A 15927-nucleotide genomic window follows, 5' to 3' on the forward strand; every position below is an offset into this window, starting at 1 on the left:
CTGGTTGAGTCAGCGGCAGCTCCTCCACTCCAGGGGAGAGGAAGTGGGGGCCGTCACCGGGGGCCCTACAGGGGCCTCAGGAGGGGCTCTTTCCTTTGGGGACTGCTTTGGCCTCAGCAGGTTGGAAGTGTAAGCTCGTCCTCATGTGACCCCACAGCAGGCAGAGGGCAGGGAGGGCGCCCCTGGCCCCAGCCTGTATCCCAGACCTCAGGCTGAAGGATCTACCTGGCCCTAGACCCCCAACAGTACTCTGAGCTCGAGGCACAGTGAGAGGGCAGCTCGGGGCATGCAGGGGCGTCAGGGCGCAAGACACCCTGCCTGAGGGGGTCAGGGCTTGGTGGGGCCCCTGGAGAAGTGGGTTTACCCTCAGGGCTTGGGGTGGACAGGGTCTGGCAGGCAGCAGGAGGGGCTTTCCCTCCTTAGGGCCAGGAGAAAAGCACCAGGCTCTGGGTCGCCACTCTGATGGCTGCTGATGGGCAGGAACAGGGGGCTGCAGAGGTGAGGGGGATCCTGTGAGGCCAGGGCACCACCATCATTATAAAAAGGTATTGATTTGGCTGCACCAGGTCTTAGTTGGCACATGCGAGATCTTCCATCTTCCTTGCGCCACATGGAATCTTTAAGTGCGGCATGCAAACTCTCAGTTGTAGCAAGTGGGATGATCTAGTTTCCTGACCAGGGATCAAATCCAGGCTCCCTGCAAGGAGAGCTGGGAGTCTTGGCCACAGGAAGTCCCCTGCCATAGGTTTAATAAGGCATGAATCCCGCCCTCTGGGGTCAGTCCCTGAATTGCAGGCACAGCTCCTACGACTCTGGCCCCCACGCCAGTGGAAGAACTGTGGCAGGCAAAGTGGGGAGGAGGTGGACCCCAGGGAACTTCTGGGCACATGGCCAAGGGGTTCAGCCAGGGTCCCTGCCTGCCCGAGGCTGGAGGACCCCGAGGGACTGCAGGAATCTGGCCTGGGTGCTGGTTTTGCCAGCAGAGGAGGAGGCTCCAGGTGGGTGAAGGTCCAGCCCAGGTGTGGCACCTGGCATGGGGTACTTAGCAGAAGCCCATCGTGTGTATGTGGGGGGAGAGGGGGTCCTCCACCTGTGCAGGTGGGGCCTTAGGCCCGAGGTTTCCATGGGGCTGCAGGGGGCACAGAGCAGCCCCCTAGTCAGGACGTGCGGGTGTCCGTGAGGCTGGGCCGATGAGCTGCAGGCTGGGAGTGGGCTGGGTGCCTGCTCCTCTGAACACACCCCTCTGCACGCGGGAGGTGGAGGCACTCGTACTGGCTCTGGGGCCCCCGGTTCTTCCCTCAGGTGAGAAAGACCACCTTGGGACCTCCCTGTAAGAGGCCCAGGGAGGAAGGACCCAGGCCTGGGCACTGCAACTATTTTTTGCTGCTCCCTTATTACTTTCTAAGTGTGTTTGTCAGTCAGTCGTGTCCAACTCTTTGCGACCTCATGGACTGTAGCCCGCCAGGCTCCTCTGTTCCAGAATTCTCCAGGCAAGAACACTGGAGTGGGCAGCCATTCCCTTCTCCAGGGGATCTTCCCGACCAAGGGATTGAACCTGGGTCTCCCACATTGCAGGGAGATTCTTTACCATCTGAACCACCCACTTTCCCAACTGATGCCTGAGATTTCGGGCCAGGTGGCAAAGCCCATGTGTCTGAGAACTTGGGGTGGAGGAGGCCCAGTGTTCCCGCTTCTCTGCCTGGCCCACAGCCTCCGCAGACGGGACCACGGTCGTCTGGAGGCCTCCAGATGAACCTCCTGATTCGCTGGGGCAGGACACCCCCAGACTCAGCACCAGTGTCACCTGGGGACAGACCTGGACCAGCACTCCTTGGGCTTCTCCCTGCTGGAGCTGGCTGAGACCGGTTCGAGCCAGCCCAAGTCAGTGTTCAGGCCCTCCAACCTGGCAACTCGTCGTCATGGCAACCCCAAGCGGGAGGCAGGGTCTGGTGCATGGTGGGAGGGCCTCGGGCTGCTGGGTCAGGCACAAGGGCACGGTGCTGGCTCGGCAAGGAGAGTCCAGGGAGATCAGGGGGCCCCAAGAACCGAGAGCCCAGCCAGAAGCCCCGGGGGCTCCACGCACAGGGGTTCCTGGGGTAGCGGTGTCCAGCCTGTCCTGTGGTCGAGTTCTCCTGGAAGCCCCAACGTGCGTTCCTTGCTCGGCACCTGTGTAACAGGCTGCCCTGAGCCTGTCCTGGACACGCTGAGGACTCACACACACCTTAGCACCCTGGGATGGCGTCCCGGCTCCCTGGGGAGGGCCACCCTGGTGGTGGGAACAGCCCCACGTGGGGCGTACCTGCTCCAGCAGGTGAGACTTGGGGGACAGGGCCAGGGGTCAGCACTGGACACGGGCCGCCTGGGCTGCTGGCGCTCTGACCTCGAGATACACCCTCGACCTTGGCTCTAGGGAATGTCACCCCCTGACACCTGCAGGTCGCTGCACCTCTGACGCTGGAGGCCGAGGGAGGAGGGGCCCGCCAGCCGGGTTCCTTGGGGGCAGGGCGGGAGGAAAGGACTCGAGCAGGCAGCGGTTATCAGAAACATTTTAATCAGAGGATTTTAGATACAGCCCACTGTTCCTTACACATTATGAGGCGCCTCATGCTGGGGACACACGCTCTTCCCTTACAGTAGAGACAGGGTGGTCACATTTCATAGTTCTTGTTACAAGATTCACATCTTTGTTAAGCCAAGGACTGTGGCACAAAAGTACATTTCATTAGCCAAAGTCACGACGATTTGCTAGAAACACTGATTACCTTAGAATGCTTTAAGTAGAAAATAGATTGAATTTCCGTATGTATTAACCATATACACAGGGAACTATTACGAAGAATAGTTCAGTCATTACAAAATAAGATGTTCTGTGAGAAGTTACAGATACACAGCCCGTGGACCCCCAAAGGCTCTCTGTGCCTACGTATGAGTGTCAGCAGCTCATGCGAGTCCAGCCCAGCGAGAAGTCGTGCCACGCGGGCCTTGGAGCCACGGCCCCCAGCTTCCAGCATGATCGTGTCACTGGGCAGTGGGACGGGTCGAGGTGATCAGTCCTCCTCGGGCTCCTGGAGCATCCATCACCTGCCCTCAGCCTGTGGGTGGAGCCACAGGCACCAGTCTGCCAGTGAGGGTGAGGGTCCGCAGGGTGGGAGGGCAGCCCGACCCGGGCCTCGGCGGGACCTGGGGGCCAGGTCCCTGCCTCTGTGGTTCCGGGGTCCAGGACCCGGGCCCAAGCTCACCTCCCTTGTCCCGTCTCCATCTTCGGGACCCCTGAGCGGGCAGACATGCTTCTGACAGCATCCCGGAGCCTCCAGAGGAGCGGCCTCAGGTGCAGACGCTTCCGCAGCAGGGAGGGGCCTGTGGGGCACCGGCTGCGCTTGCGGGGCAGGGGCGGGGGTGTGGGGCTCAGCTCACCGCACAGGCCTCACTGCAGTCTGGGCCCCATTGCCCGGCCCGGCAGCCTTCAGCCACACTTTGGCACTGGGGAGGAGCCGCCTGGACCATGGTCCTCCCGCCTGCCCGGCCTGGGTCAGCGTCTCCTGCTCCTGACGCCTGGGCCTGCAAGCTTGACAAGCGTCTGGATGCCAGCTCCAGCCTGACCAGACCTGACCCTCCGGCGCCCGCAGCCCCGAGCCTGACGTGGCAGGGAGAGAATGCCCAGCACTGTTAACAGAGGACGGGCTGGGGGCACACGGAGGCCACCTCCTCACTTTTAATGATGATAATGCAACGAACACCTTTATATAAACAGTTTATTTACTCTAAACAGCAACACAGACAAACGCCATATAAACACAAAGGAAGTGATGCGGAAACGCGACGCTGGCTGGCTGGCTGGGGCACTGGGGCGCTGGGGCGCTGGGGCGCTGGGGGCGGGCGGCTCTGCTTTCCGGTGTCGGGCGGCCAGCGGGAGGCTAAGTGCAGCTCTGGGCGGCGTGGAGCATGCCTGCGTCCGCGAGCAAAGGGAACGCGCTCCTCGGGACTCATCCAAGTATAAAAGTTTATAATTTTACAGCAGTTGAAATACTGACATCAATATTAAAATAAAAGCAAGTTTTACATAACAATCAAAAATACAAAAGACTGAAGGAAGAGACCCTGTATGAAAAACTGGGCGATTCAGCGAGTCGAGACTGTACCAGTGGCGGAAATGGAAAATGGCGCCCGCCCACCCTCCCCAGGTGACCAGTAATTGTAGAGCAACGTTAGATTTGCAAAAATGTTGTAAACAAGTTCTTGCCAAACCAATCCCTTCCTTTTATGATGCCACAGGTCGCTGCTTATGAAGGAGCAAACTTCTTGGCTTGTGCTCGAACCCTTTTCTCATATTCCACTCTGTTTTGGCTGAGGAGGTCAAAAGAGAGACATGTTAGAAGGTGCAGCTGCCACCCAAGCTGCACTGGGAGCCTGCGGGGCAGCCTGTGGGCTCACCAGTCAGCAGGGAGCAGCAGCTCCTCTGTCTCTGAGGCAGCCTCCACCACCCTGGTCAGTGGAGGAGACAAAGCGTCCGCACATCTGCCTCAAACCAGACAAGCCCCGGGGGTCTGCCCCTGGCTCTCAGCGCTGCATGTGGGAAGCTTACGGCGGGAGGCTCCAGGGTGAGAACCACCACTGATGAAACGGGCGCTGTGCCCCAGGGGGGAGACGACACTCACAATCGAGGCTCGTCAGGGATGCGCACACAGGTGTGTGAAAGAAAGGAAGCCAGGGCCCCTCCCTCAAGCTGTGCTCTCAACAAGCGTGACCCCTCAGCGAGCTGACCCCAGCCTGAGGCCCAGTGGTCACCTCCAGCCAGGCGTGGGGAGGCAAAAGCAGCCCCGCTGAGCCCCTGCCTGCACTGTCCCTAGGGAACGGCCGCAGCACCTGCAGCGGGACAGCTTGAGCCGAGAGCGAGGCAGAGCGACCAGAGCCTGCAGCAGACTGAGTGCGCCCCAGGGGACGCAGGCGTGCGGGCCAGCACCGGCCACACCACTGGGGAGGCCTCGGGCGCGGACGCCGAGGAGTGGTGTCCCCACAGCACCCGGCCGCACACCGCCACCAACACGGAAACCCAGGAAAACCGGCCTGGGGCACTGCTCCCCAAGCTCACGGGTACAGGAGACTCCCTGACTTTATGGGCCACGCTCCTGTTGCAGGGATCAGCTGGGGTGTGTACCCACTGGCCCTACCTATTAAGGGTGCAGAACTCAGCACCCAGCAGCCAACTCGGGGTCAGGCAGAAGTCACTGTACACCCAACCCGGCAGTGAGAACGTGCTCGCTAGAACCATGAGTGATGCTCCCAACAGGGGCCCAAGGAGGCAGGGGGACTGAAGGCTGGAGGCGAGCAGGCCGGGGCTCAGGGACTGGACCTCTGCCCTGCTGGTGGGCACTGTGCTGCCCTTGGCCAGTACTGGGCCCAGCCCGGGGACGTGAGCCATTCTGGGGAAGTAACTTGGTGCTTCTCTTGGGGGACTCAGGCAGCTGGGGTGCTGGCCGCTCAGCAGGGCCTGAGGACAGCCCCAGCCTCGGCTTCGCCCCCTCCCCATGCTCTCCAGGAAGGACAGGCCCTGGGTGCCAGGCCATCACGGCACCAGGGCTCCGTTCCCCAGCCCCCTCAGGGAAGGGTGGGGCCAGGGTGTCAGAGCCCCCAGCCTGGGAAGGACAAGAGCGCCAGGTGTTAACGGCTGCTTCCCGACTCCATCACCCCAGCCTCCTCCCTCAGCGCCGACCCTGGACACAGGCCCCGAAGGACACGCAGCAAAGGGCTGGGCATGAAGCAGATGCCTGACTTCGTACCCTACTGCCGCCCCTGCCCCCTGGAGAGGCACCAAGCCCCAGCGGGACAGGGAAGAGGGGCTGGGAGACCAGGGGCGGCAGCAAGGCCAAGGCGGGAGGCTGGGGTCCCTGGTTGAGTGGGCCACCGGTCACCCCTCCTCCAGGGCCCACACCCAGAGGAACGTTCCCACTGAGCTGGATCAGGGCTCAGACGAAGTGGTCAGCCCCCGAGTGCCGCCTCCTGACACCCCATCACCCGCTCCCCCGCCCACCAGGGGCGGCCTAGACTGGCCTTCAGGGAGGCCAAGGAGAGGGCGCAGCGAGTGAGTGGGTCACTACTGACCAGTAGATCGTGTAGGCCTCTGCTTGAGCTGGGTCTTGGATATTTGGTTCGTTTAGAAGTTCCTGTATTCCTAATAAGATCTGCATGAGAGAAAACAGAGCGGTGGGAAGGGCAGGCTCTCTGGCGTGGGCTGGGCCCACTGGGGGGTGGGGTGGGGTGGGAACGTACCTGCTTGATGGTGATGGCTGGCCGCCAGTCCTTGTCCTCCTCCAGGATGGACAGGCACACTGTGCCCGAGGGGTACACGTTTGGGTGGAACAGTGGCGGTTCAAACTTGCCTGGAGCACAGGGAGGGAGGAGACGTTTCTGGAGGCAGGTGTCCCCTGCACAGGGCCCACCGCTTCCCTGGCGCCCCTCCCCCACACCAGGCGGGGAAAAACTAACCGGCCCCAGGGAGGCGGCGGGGGAAGGAGCAGGCCGAGCGGACAGGCCCAGAAGGCAGGCCCCGCTGTGAGGGGGTGGGGTGGGGTGGCATCAGAGCACCGCGCCCTGGGTGGGACCCCTGCCCCACGGCCTCCCAGTGGCCTGGCTCAGGAAGAAGGCAAGGAGTTCCTGCAGCGGGAGACGAGGGGCCTGGGGGGCACCGGGCAGAAACGCAGGGCCCCTTCCCCACCAGCGGCCATTTTCAAATTCATCCTGCTTCAAAACCAGAGGCTTTTAGGACCACAGGCTCTTTCTTCAAGAACAAAAAACATAGTTCGCCTTCTTTAAGGAAAAGATACACATACAAAATTGGAAAAGCCTGCCACCCTGAGCCCCACCACGGACCGTTCACTCACCTGCTGCTTTGGCCAGTTTTTCTCACCTGGACACTTTCCCCTCTGTCTAAACACGTCACACCCAGAAGAGGGCAGCAAGCGCAGCAGCGTGGTTGATGAATTACCAAAGGTGAGCACACCCACTTGTCCAACAGCTCTGAGAAACCTGCCCCCGCCTGGGGCTCAGCCCACCCCACTACCACGCAGGCCTCGCTGGCAGGCCTGGGCGCTGGCCTACGAACCCCAGGGCACAGCTCAGCCACTATGAATGGAGCCACAAGGCCTCCTCAGCGTGAAACTGCCACTTGAGCAGATGCTACTAGTTCGCACGGTGGCTGCATCAATTCACACACTGCCAGTGGGTCTTCAGGCTCCCAGGCTTTCCAACCGTGCCAGCCCGGTGGTGCCCGCCGGCCATGGTGCTGATGTGCGGCCCGCCATGCCTGGTCAGGGCTGCTCCTCTGGGAAGCTCTTCCTCGATCTCTGGCACGTCATTCTTGCTGACTTGCAGACGCTCTTTGTACACATACACGCAGGACACAGGCCCACTGTCAGGTATTTGTCCCCCACTTCGAGTCTGTCTCTTTGCTTCTTTAGTCGTACTTTTTGGTAGATGTCGCTTCCCATCTTTAACTGAACCTGAGGCAGCGACTGCTTCTCGTGCAAAGACGCTGGCCTAGCACCAGGACCCCAAGCCCCGCCGTGACCTTACCCCACCTCACGGGCATGGCTGACCCCAACTGAACACGGTCAGCGCCTCCCGTCTCCGGCACGTGCGGGCCCTCCTTCCCTCTGCGCAGACTGACCTCTGCCCACTGTGCAGATTCAAGGGCTGCCCCAGGTCTCTCTGGCCTTCTGCTGGGCTCTCAGGGAGCACCAGTCCAGGGACAGGCATCACGTGCAGCCTCAGGAGGCCTGCCGAGCGCTCTCCAGGGAGCACTCAGGGCCGCTGGGCTGCCCCCCGCAGTGTCCACGAGGAGCTGGGTGCCCTCCCGGGCCGCCGGCCAGCTGGAGAGCCTCTTCCGAGAAGGGCCATCCGAGCTGACGGTTGCTTGCTTCTCCTCACCAGCGTGCAGGGGCTCCGGCGAATGTGAGGAAAGAACCGACAACAGACACATCCATCCCTCCTCCTCACGCGCACTGCCCCGGGGGAGGGCACAGTCCTGACTCCAGGGCCGCCCAGCTCATCGCTTTCCCCCTGGTATTTCCAGTTAAGGGCTCTCGTCCACCAACACGAGGGAGGCTGTCTCCCCAGCAGCTCCTCTTCCTCTGGGGGCCAGGATCCCCGGGAGTGCCCGTCCCTCTTCTCCCACCCGCCCGCCCACCCCAACCAATCGTACGCGGCTGGCCTCTGCTCCGCAGGCCTGCGCCCCTGTCAGGGTGGGCTCTCACCTGACGAGCCCCGGCCTGGGCCTCAGGACCCCCCGGCCCCAGCCAGAGTGCCAAAGCCGGGGCTATTCTCAGCACTTGCCTCCCCTGCGTTTCAGCCCGGGTGGCAGCTGACAGAAGTCTGCCTGATCACACTGGACCCGCGAGCAGAGCCGAGGGCAGGCGCGGCCCCCGCGCTCCTGGGCCGCACAGGCACTCGTCCTGCCAGGGCTTGAGGCAGCCCAGGTCCTTGCCGAGGCATCTTTTTTTGGCCACACTGCAGGGCTTGTGGGATCTTAGTCCCCCAACCAGGGACTGAACCCCTGCCTGCAGTGGTGAAAGCGTGGAGTCCTAACCGCTGGACCGCCAGGGAATTCCCTTTAAAATTATTTTCTATGTTTTTTTCCAGCAGTGAGGCCTTACATCTGTTGGATTTACCCAGTGGTATTTGATGCATGTAGTATACTTTAGAAGATGCCATCTCTGGTAATCACAGGAAAATAGACTTTTGTGAACTGCTCTTTCATTCAGCAGCCTTAGACTTGGAGAAATACTGGCTGTAGGCTTGTCCTCCAATTCCACGGGGGTTTCCTTTTCCGGTCTGGCTGGATCAGCTTGGAATTCCAACACAGGGTGGGACAGATGAAGAAAGCTGCTACAATTTATCTCATTTCTTAAAGATGTTCTTTAAGGTAGTAACTATGTGGCAAAAAATTGAAACAGCAAAGAACAACCCAAATGAAGTCAGTCTCCTGCCAAGGGGCTGACTGTCTTCAGAAATTCTCCCAGCCCTGCCTTTGTAACAGACAACACTCCTGAATCACCAAGCACCAGACTGAATGCCGACACAGTCTTGCCCGACGCGCTGGGCATGAGCTAATGTGCTCAACGAACCAGCCACAGCGTTTGCTGATTTCCAGCTGCCAAGAGGAGGGGCCTGGCCCTGCCTGAGCTCTGCGGACCTGCTTGTGGAGGTCTGCCTCAGCACCACCTTAGACACAGCCGGGCCTGCTCCTCCCGCGCCTTCTCTGGAGGCGCCAATGCGCCACCCACACAGGGTCGGTACACAGCACCACCAGGTATTAAATCCCAACAGGCGACAAAACCCGAAGCAGTGGAGGCTCCAGACCACGGCCCTTCCACACACCTGCCTCCCTCCAGGGCTGGAAGATGGTGGCAGCTGGCCCTGCGGACCCCAGGGATGAGAGTTGGGTTCTGAGATCTGAGCCTGTTACGTGCACTCCCGCCACTGGGGTGGAAACAGACTCACACCCACCGCCCACCTCAGGGAGCAAAGGCTCTAGCAGAGCCGCCAGGAGCAGATGGGAACACAAGCGTGGCTCCCCAGGCCCAGGCTCTCCAGGGGGACCTGGACCGCCCGCTGAACACGGTGGGAGCGGCTGACTCCTGAGGACCTCGTCCTACTTACATTTTGGCGGTGAGGATGGGTAATCGTCTTTGAACAGCATCCGTAGTTTAAACAAGCCTCCTTCCCATGGGGTCTGTTGGGCAATGAAACTGTGATCAGGAGCGCTAGTGGCCAGTCCCCAGAAGGGCAAGGGAGCCATGGGCTCCAGAGCACCCCCAGGAGGAGGGCCCCGAGGCAGCTCCCCGGGACTCCTGGGGCCTCTATGGCCCCAAGGGGAGACAGAAAGGGCCTTCCCTGGGGAAGTACCTGGCCCTGGACCCACACCAGCAGGTGTGGTGAAGACTCACGGAGGGGGCTCCCTGGGAGGGATGTTCTGTGAAGCCACCCCCAGACACCCCACAGGCCCAGGCAGCCTCCCGGCTCCACAGCGCATCCCCCTACCGCCACTCCTGCTGCACCTTCGTGCCAACCACAGGGAGGGGTGCGGGGACGAAGCCCTGTCACCGCCCAGGCACCTCAGTGGTCTCCTTCCTTTCGCCCCGGAAGCCCACAGAAGCTTCCAACGTGCCAGTTCCAGCGTACCCAGCGGCGCTGTGGCGCCGAGTGAAGGACACCAGGCCGACAGAAGTCGCTTCTGCATCTAAGGATCTGCCAGGGTCCGAGGCTCAAAGCCCCTCCGCCTCGGCCCTGGGAGCACCGCTTCAGCCTCAGCACGTCCGTCCCCCTCCACCCCTCCAGGGCTCCCCCTGCTCCCAGACACGGGGCCCCATGGTGCACTCCCCACCTGCTACAGCCCAGCTCCTCTCTGAAGTTAAGACTGCCCAGGGGGCACGTGTCACCCTAACCTTGTCCCCTGGCCAGGGGACGGGACCAGGGCCTGCCTGGGTCCTTCTGAAGGGGCGGCCCCTCTTACCCCCTTCTTCCCAGGAATGGCGCACTCCCAATTCATGAGGTTCATCGTGCCATCAGGGTTCTTTGTTGGGACGGCCACGAAACCCTGAGAGGGAAGAGCATGAGCGCATTGGCACCGGGCAGCAGGCCCACCCCGGGACCAGCCCTCCACGCAGCCCAGGCCAAGCGAGGACCCGCAGGGAGCAGGCATTCTGGTCAGGGGACGCCGTCACCCTGCTGCATGCAGAAATAAAGCTTTCCTTACAAACGGGTGGTCTTTTCTCCAAGCTTTCCTCTCCTGGGCGAGTCTGCTGAGGGCGATCCCCGACATGTTCGTGTCCCTGGAAGAGCCGGGCAGAACGTGTGATGAGCAAAGGTATCTGCGGGCCCTCCGCCCCTCACCCCACGCCTGGCCCAGCCCGAGACTTGATTCTGAGGAGCAAGCAAATGAAGGCCCCCGGCCGCCTCACAGGCTCTCTGGGCAGGCTTCCGCCTGGGGTCTGCATGGGGGTCGTGCCTCCTGGGGCGCCTCCTGCGCCCAGTAGCAGCCCTGCCCTCTTTGTCCTTCAACTCCGGCTGGAGTGACAGGGACCACGATATCACTAGGAGAGGCAAGAGCAAGACAAAGACATCCAGGGGGCCGGCCTGAGACCTGGGGGGTGGTCACTGGGCACAGGGATGTGAGGGTGCTGCCAGAATCCATGCTCGGGCCCAGCCAGGAGGGGAGCCTGTGTTCTGGAAGGCAGCCCTGGGCAGAGAGCAGCTCAATCACACGAGGGGCAGGGGCCACACAAGCCCAGCCTCCAGCAAACTCCACCACCAGGCCGTCCACGGCCCTGCCACTTCCTCATCTGACACCCTGCCCAAGGACCGGCCACCACGCTGCCTGTCCCCCGGACTTTGGGGAAGTCAGCAAAAGGTGCAGTGGGCCCTGTAGCCAGGCTGCTGGGGCCCCCAGTCACTTCTGAATGCCCTCCCCACCCCCACCTATGGAACCCAGACCCTCAAGGCCGGGCCATCAGCACACAGATCCATCGCCTGATGCTGTTGGGTCACGTCCCAGGGCGGCTGACCCCGTGCGCCGACCAGACCAGGCACAGGCCCAGGTCAGAACCCCACTGCCCTCGCCGCCCTTCCACCCACAGGAACCCGGCCCCAGAGGCCACAGAACCTTCTGGGGAATCTGACCCTAAGTGTGTTCACTGGTCTTCAAGTCCATGGGAACATCAGAGAGTACTCCGAATCAAGTACCTCCACAAGCACGACTTTAACCACACTGAGGAGAGGGTCTCCGAGCCGGGCACATCTGCTGGGGTGGCCAGCTCACCCCACCTCGCGCCTCTGGCAGGGGAGAGGCCCAGCAACTGGAGGCTCCTAGGACAACAAGCCGTGCCTTCCACAGCCACAAAACAAACTTCCGCCAAAGACAGAACAAGAAACCGGCCATACCTCCCAGCAGTGCTGGCCCTGCCCCAAAGCAGGGGACCAAGCCCTGGTCAGAGCTGAGAAGGAAAGACCCAGAAGGTAACCTGCCCACTGGGGGCAAAGCCTCAAGTCAAACCGAGGGACAGAAGGGCCGCTTTTCACCGAGGCCCCTGGCCCACCATCACTTGGCTCAGGCTGACCCCCAACTTCTCCAGCAAGCCAAATGGTGACCTTGTCCCAGCACTGGCTGCTGGTGGCCACTCTGGTGTGCCCACATCTGTGCAGGGGAGCGGGGTCAGGTCAGCAGGTCAACAGCAGAGCCAGGCCCTGGGCGGCTGCTTCTCTGGCTGCTTGTTCCCAGGCCCAGTGGCCTCAAGGAGCCAGAACTCTATAGCGGTCTGGCTCTTGGACCACTCCCCAATAAGTACGCATATGGGAGGCGGGGCTGGGATTGCCACCACAGACTCCAGCCTCACCCAGGAGCCCAGGGTCCAGGAAGTGGGGTGACTTACTGCAGACACCAGACAACTGGGTGCCGTGAGTTGTCAAGAAACACGGAGACTTGTGTCAACACAAGGAAAAGCGAGCGTGAAACTCTAGCTCCCACGCAGGAGGCCTGGTGACAGGAGCTGCTGCCCGGCTCTGACCACTAAGGACACTCTTCAAGGGCCCTAACCCTGCCCAACCTCAAGGTCAAGTCCCAAGCAAGAAGGCCCACACCCCAAAGAGAATTTCTCTTTGCCACCCCCGACCCTCCAGTCCTGGCCTGCTCACCTCCTCCTCATCTGTGGACCTGATGGACAGGACCCTGTCTGGGGTCTCCTTCCCTACACGTGCACACCCATCTGGTATTTTCATTCATTCATGTGATATAAGTTGAAGACCACAAGTGCGGCTGCCCGAAGGCTGACGTGGGCGTGCTGGTGCCCCTGGGTCCTAGTGGTGATTGGCTGGCCACCTGGGCACTGCCTGCAGCACCAGACTGTCCACAAACAGGACAGAGTGGGAGATGCTGGGGTCACTTCCCTCAAGCGGGGAGCCGGCAGAGCAGAGGGCAGCGCCGGGCAGCTTTCAGGTCCATGGGAACATTGGTCCTCTTTAAGGTCCTCTCTGATTAGACATGAGGGCAGTAATCCTGAAGCCTGAAAACCCTTCACTTCACATGACCCTTCTAAACAGAACCTGCCCCCGCCTCATCCCCAGGGCTGATGGGAACGCCTCTCCCTCCCCTGGTGGGGGCTTAGGGATGTGCGGAAATCCTACATGAGCCCCTCATGGGCCAGGACCACCTCTAAACTGTCCCACACGGGAGCTCAGCGGCACAGACAAGCAGCCTGGCTCTCCGTGCACTGCGAGGTTCCTGCTGAGTCTGCGCTCAGCAAGGCTTCAAGACTGGTTCCTGGAGCCTGGGCAGCACATGGGTTCTGGAATGGGCAAGCTGGCACTCGAGGGCTCTGGAGCGGCATGGCTAGGCCAGGATGTAGAAAAGGCCAGCAGGGTGATTCTCAGTGCCGCATGCCTGCTGACCGCATGCCAGGACCCCGCCACAGGCCACCTCTTCTACTGACAAAGAACAAAGCCGCCTCAGCAGACCCTGTTGGGGCGCCAGCTGTGACTGTCTCAGGTGCAGAAAGTAATGGGAGGGGTGTCCCACAAGAGCTGCTGCAACCCCATCCTTGGGGGTGACAACCAAACTGGGCACCAGAAAGATAGATGCTGCAGCCAGGGCGGAGTCACAGGCGCACACCTGCACCAGCCGAGAGAGAGGCTGGCCTCTCACTCCCCAGGAGAAAGCAGCCAATTTGCTACATTTTAATTACAACACGGAACCAGTCCTTCAGCATCCCACTTAGAATCGAATCAGCTTTTCCCAACTGACAGGGAGGCACTTAAGGAGCTGTTAAGTGTGAGCAGTCTTCAGGGCAGCAAAATCACTAAGAGGCAAAGATCGGATATCTATGACCTGCTAGAGACAGCCTGGAGCACAGGATCCGGGTCTGGGGCAGACCCTTGAAGTCTGCAGCCACCCTTCTCCAGCGTGGGCTGTGCTTGAACCCACGCTTCTCAGATCAATCTCTGTGAAGCCACTTACTGGCTGCAGGTGAGGGCCAACGGCTTCCCTCTCCCCCTTCAACCTTCTCACCGGTAAAATGGGCGATAGCACTGTGAGCCCAGAGGTCGGCCCAGGATGAAACCGATAAAGGCTCGCGGCCTTTGGTGGACTTTCCCACCCAAACGTAAGCTCGCCAGAAGAAGGAAGGCACTGGCTTCACCTGCGCTCAGGAGATCCTCCAGCCCAGGGGCACTTCCCTGGTCTTTCCTGACACGCCTCCCAGGACGCCCAGCTGTTTCCAAAGCAAGCCCGGAAGCCCCAGCGAGACTCACGTGCAGCACGATGCAGAATTCACCCCTAACCCACCCAAAATCAAGTCAGCACAAACGTGGGCTCCTTCTCCCCCTGCTGCTGGGCAGGTTCTCCGTCCAAAGGCAGAGTTTCCTTGGGAGCAAGAAACACAGAGGACCACGGGCTTAAGAGCAGACCAACGAAAGCCAACTCCGCAAACAGAGGAGAAACTCTGCGAACGGAGCTTGTTTTCAAATCGCACAAACCAAACCAGTTACTTCTGTGATTCAAGGACAGCTGCTGGCTGTTACCATCAGCCCAGCTAATCATTCCCTCGCCTTCCTCTTACTCGCGAAAACTATCAGCTCCAGCCGCCGTGCAATTGGTATAAAGCGGTCTTGGGACGAGATCTCCCCGTCAAGGGAAGAGCGAACACTCGGTGGGTCCCCCGCAACGGCGAGCGGAGCTCGGAGGCGCAAGAGCTCTGGCTTGTTTTCGTTTCCAGGCATCACACGCCACCCCCAAACGCGCCGGCGCTCCTGCAGCGCGCGGCTTTGCACTCTTTGTGCAGCGCGTCCTCTACCAGGCTGGAACGCGCCACAGGTTCGCGCGCAGACCGTGACCCCGGAAACGCTCCGCCTGAGCGGAGGGCTTGGCGCTCCTGTCAGCGCGGCCCGAGCCGAGCGCGCCGTCGGCCGCCCCGGACGCGACTCGCCCCGAGCGCGCGCCCGGAGGATAAGACGCCCCCACCTCGCGGGCCGAGGCCGCGGCGGGCCGGGGGCCGGGCCGCCCGAAGGGAGCCCGGCGGGCTGGCCCCCGCCGCGGCGTCAGCAGCCCGGGGCGGGCCGGTCCCCGGGAACGGGCCGGGCCGCGCGCGGAGGGCGCCTGCCCGGCTGGGCCCGCCGGCAGCGGAGGTTCGGGCCCCCGCGGCCCGGCACCCGCCCCGCGGCGCTCACCTCGGGCGGCCCGGCCCGGCGAGCGAGGCGTACTAGGCGGCGGCGGCGGCGGCTGCGCTCCCTTTGTCTCGGGACTTCCCTCCCGAGCCCGCTCCGCGCGCAGCCCGAGCGCTCGAGGACCCCGGCGCGGGCGGGGCGGGGCGGGGCCTGCGGAGCCTGCCCGCCGTGCGCCTGCCTCGCACCCCACCCCGCCGCCACCGCCAGCCCCGCGCCGCCCGCGCCGCCGAGCGCCGCCCGCTGCCTGTGTCCCGCCGCCGCGCGCCCGCGCCCCGGGCCCCGCTCGGGAGCCCGGCCCGGAGGCGGCTTTCCAGTCAGGCGGCGCCATGGACACCTGCGTCCTTAAAGGGGCCGCGTCCCGGGTGTGAGGGAGCGTCTGCAAACTCCCCTTCGCGGGGCACTGTTCCTCGCGAGGACCGGCCGGCTAGCGGCGGGGAAGCAGGGCGGCCGAGATCTCCCCGGGCTCTCCGGATGCCCCGCGGGCACCTCCCCGGGTAGCGGTCCCGGAGGTCTCCTCGAGGCTAGGGCCCGGGGCGGAGGAGCAACGACCACTGAGGCCTAGGGAACCCCCAAGCGTCGCAGCACGGTGACAATCCCTCGCCTACGGCATGCTGTGAAACCCCTTGCGATTGGCCAACTCGGGGCCCTGGGCGGGGCATCCGTCTAATGTGCCCAATGAGCAGGCCCCGTACACAAGACCAAGTGCGGGCCCGACCGACG

General features: G+C 62.3%; 1 protein-coding gene across 1 annotated transcript; it reads right to left on the reverse strand.

Moving 5' to 3' along the window:
• Window positions 1-3151: 3151 nt before the first annotated feature.
• UBE2I (ubiquitin conjugating enzyme E2 I) lies at window positions 3152-15325 on the reverse strand. The gene is made up of 7 exons (XM_068969614.1): window positions 15211-15325; window positions 10751-10826; window positions 10508-10591; window positions 9655-9727; window positions 6268-6377; window positions 6100-6179; window positions 3152-4344 (listed from the first exon to the last, which is right to left on the reverse strand). Exons 2-7 carry the CDS (start codon window positions 10814-10816, stop codon window positions 4281-4283), a joined length of 477 nt encoding a protein of 158 aa, XP_068825715.1. The 5' UTR covers window positions 10817-10826; window positions 15211-15325; the 3' UTR covers window positions 3152-4280.
• Window positions 15326-15927: the final 602 nt, after the last annotated feature.

The sequence above is a fragment of the Capricornis sumatraensis genome, chromosome 3 (assembly GCF_032405125.1).
Source record: "Capricornis sumatraensis isolate serow.1 chromosome 3, serow.2, whole genome shotgun sequence".
NCBI classification, from domain to species: Eukaryota; Metazoa; Chordata; class Mammalia; order Artiodactyla; family Bovidae; genus Capricornis; species Capricornis sumatraensis.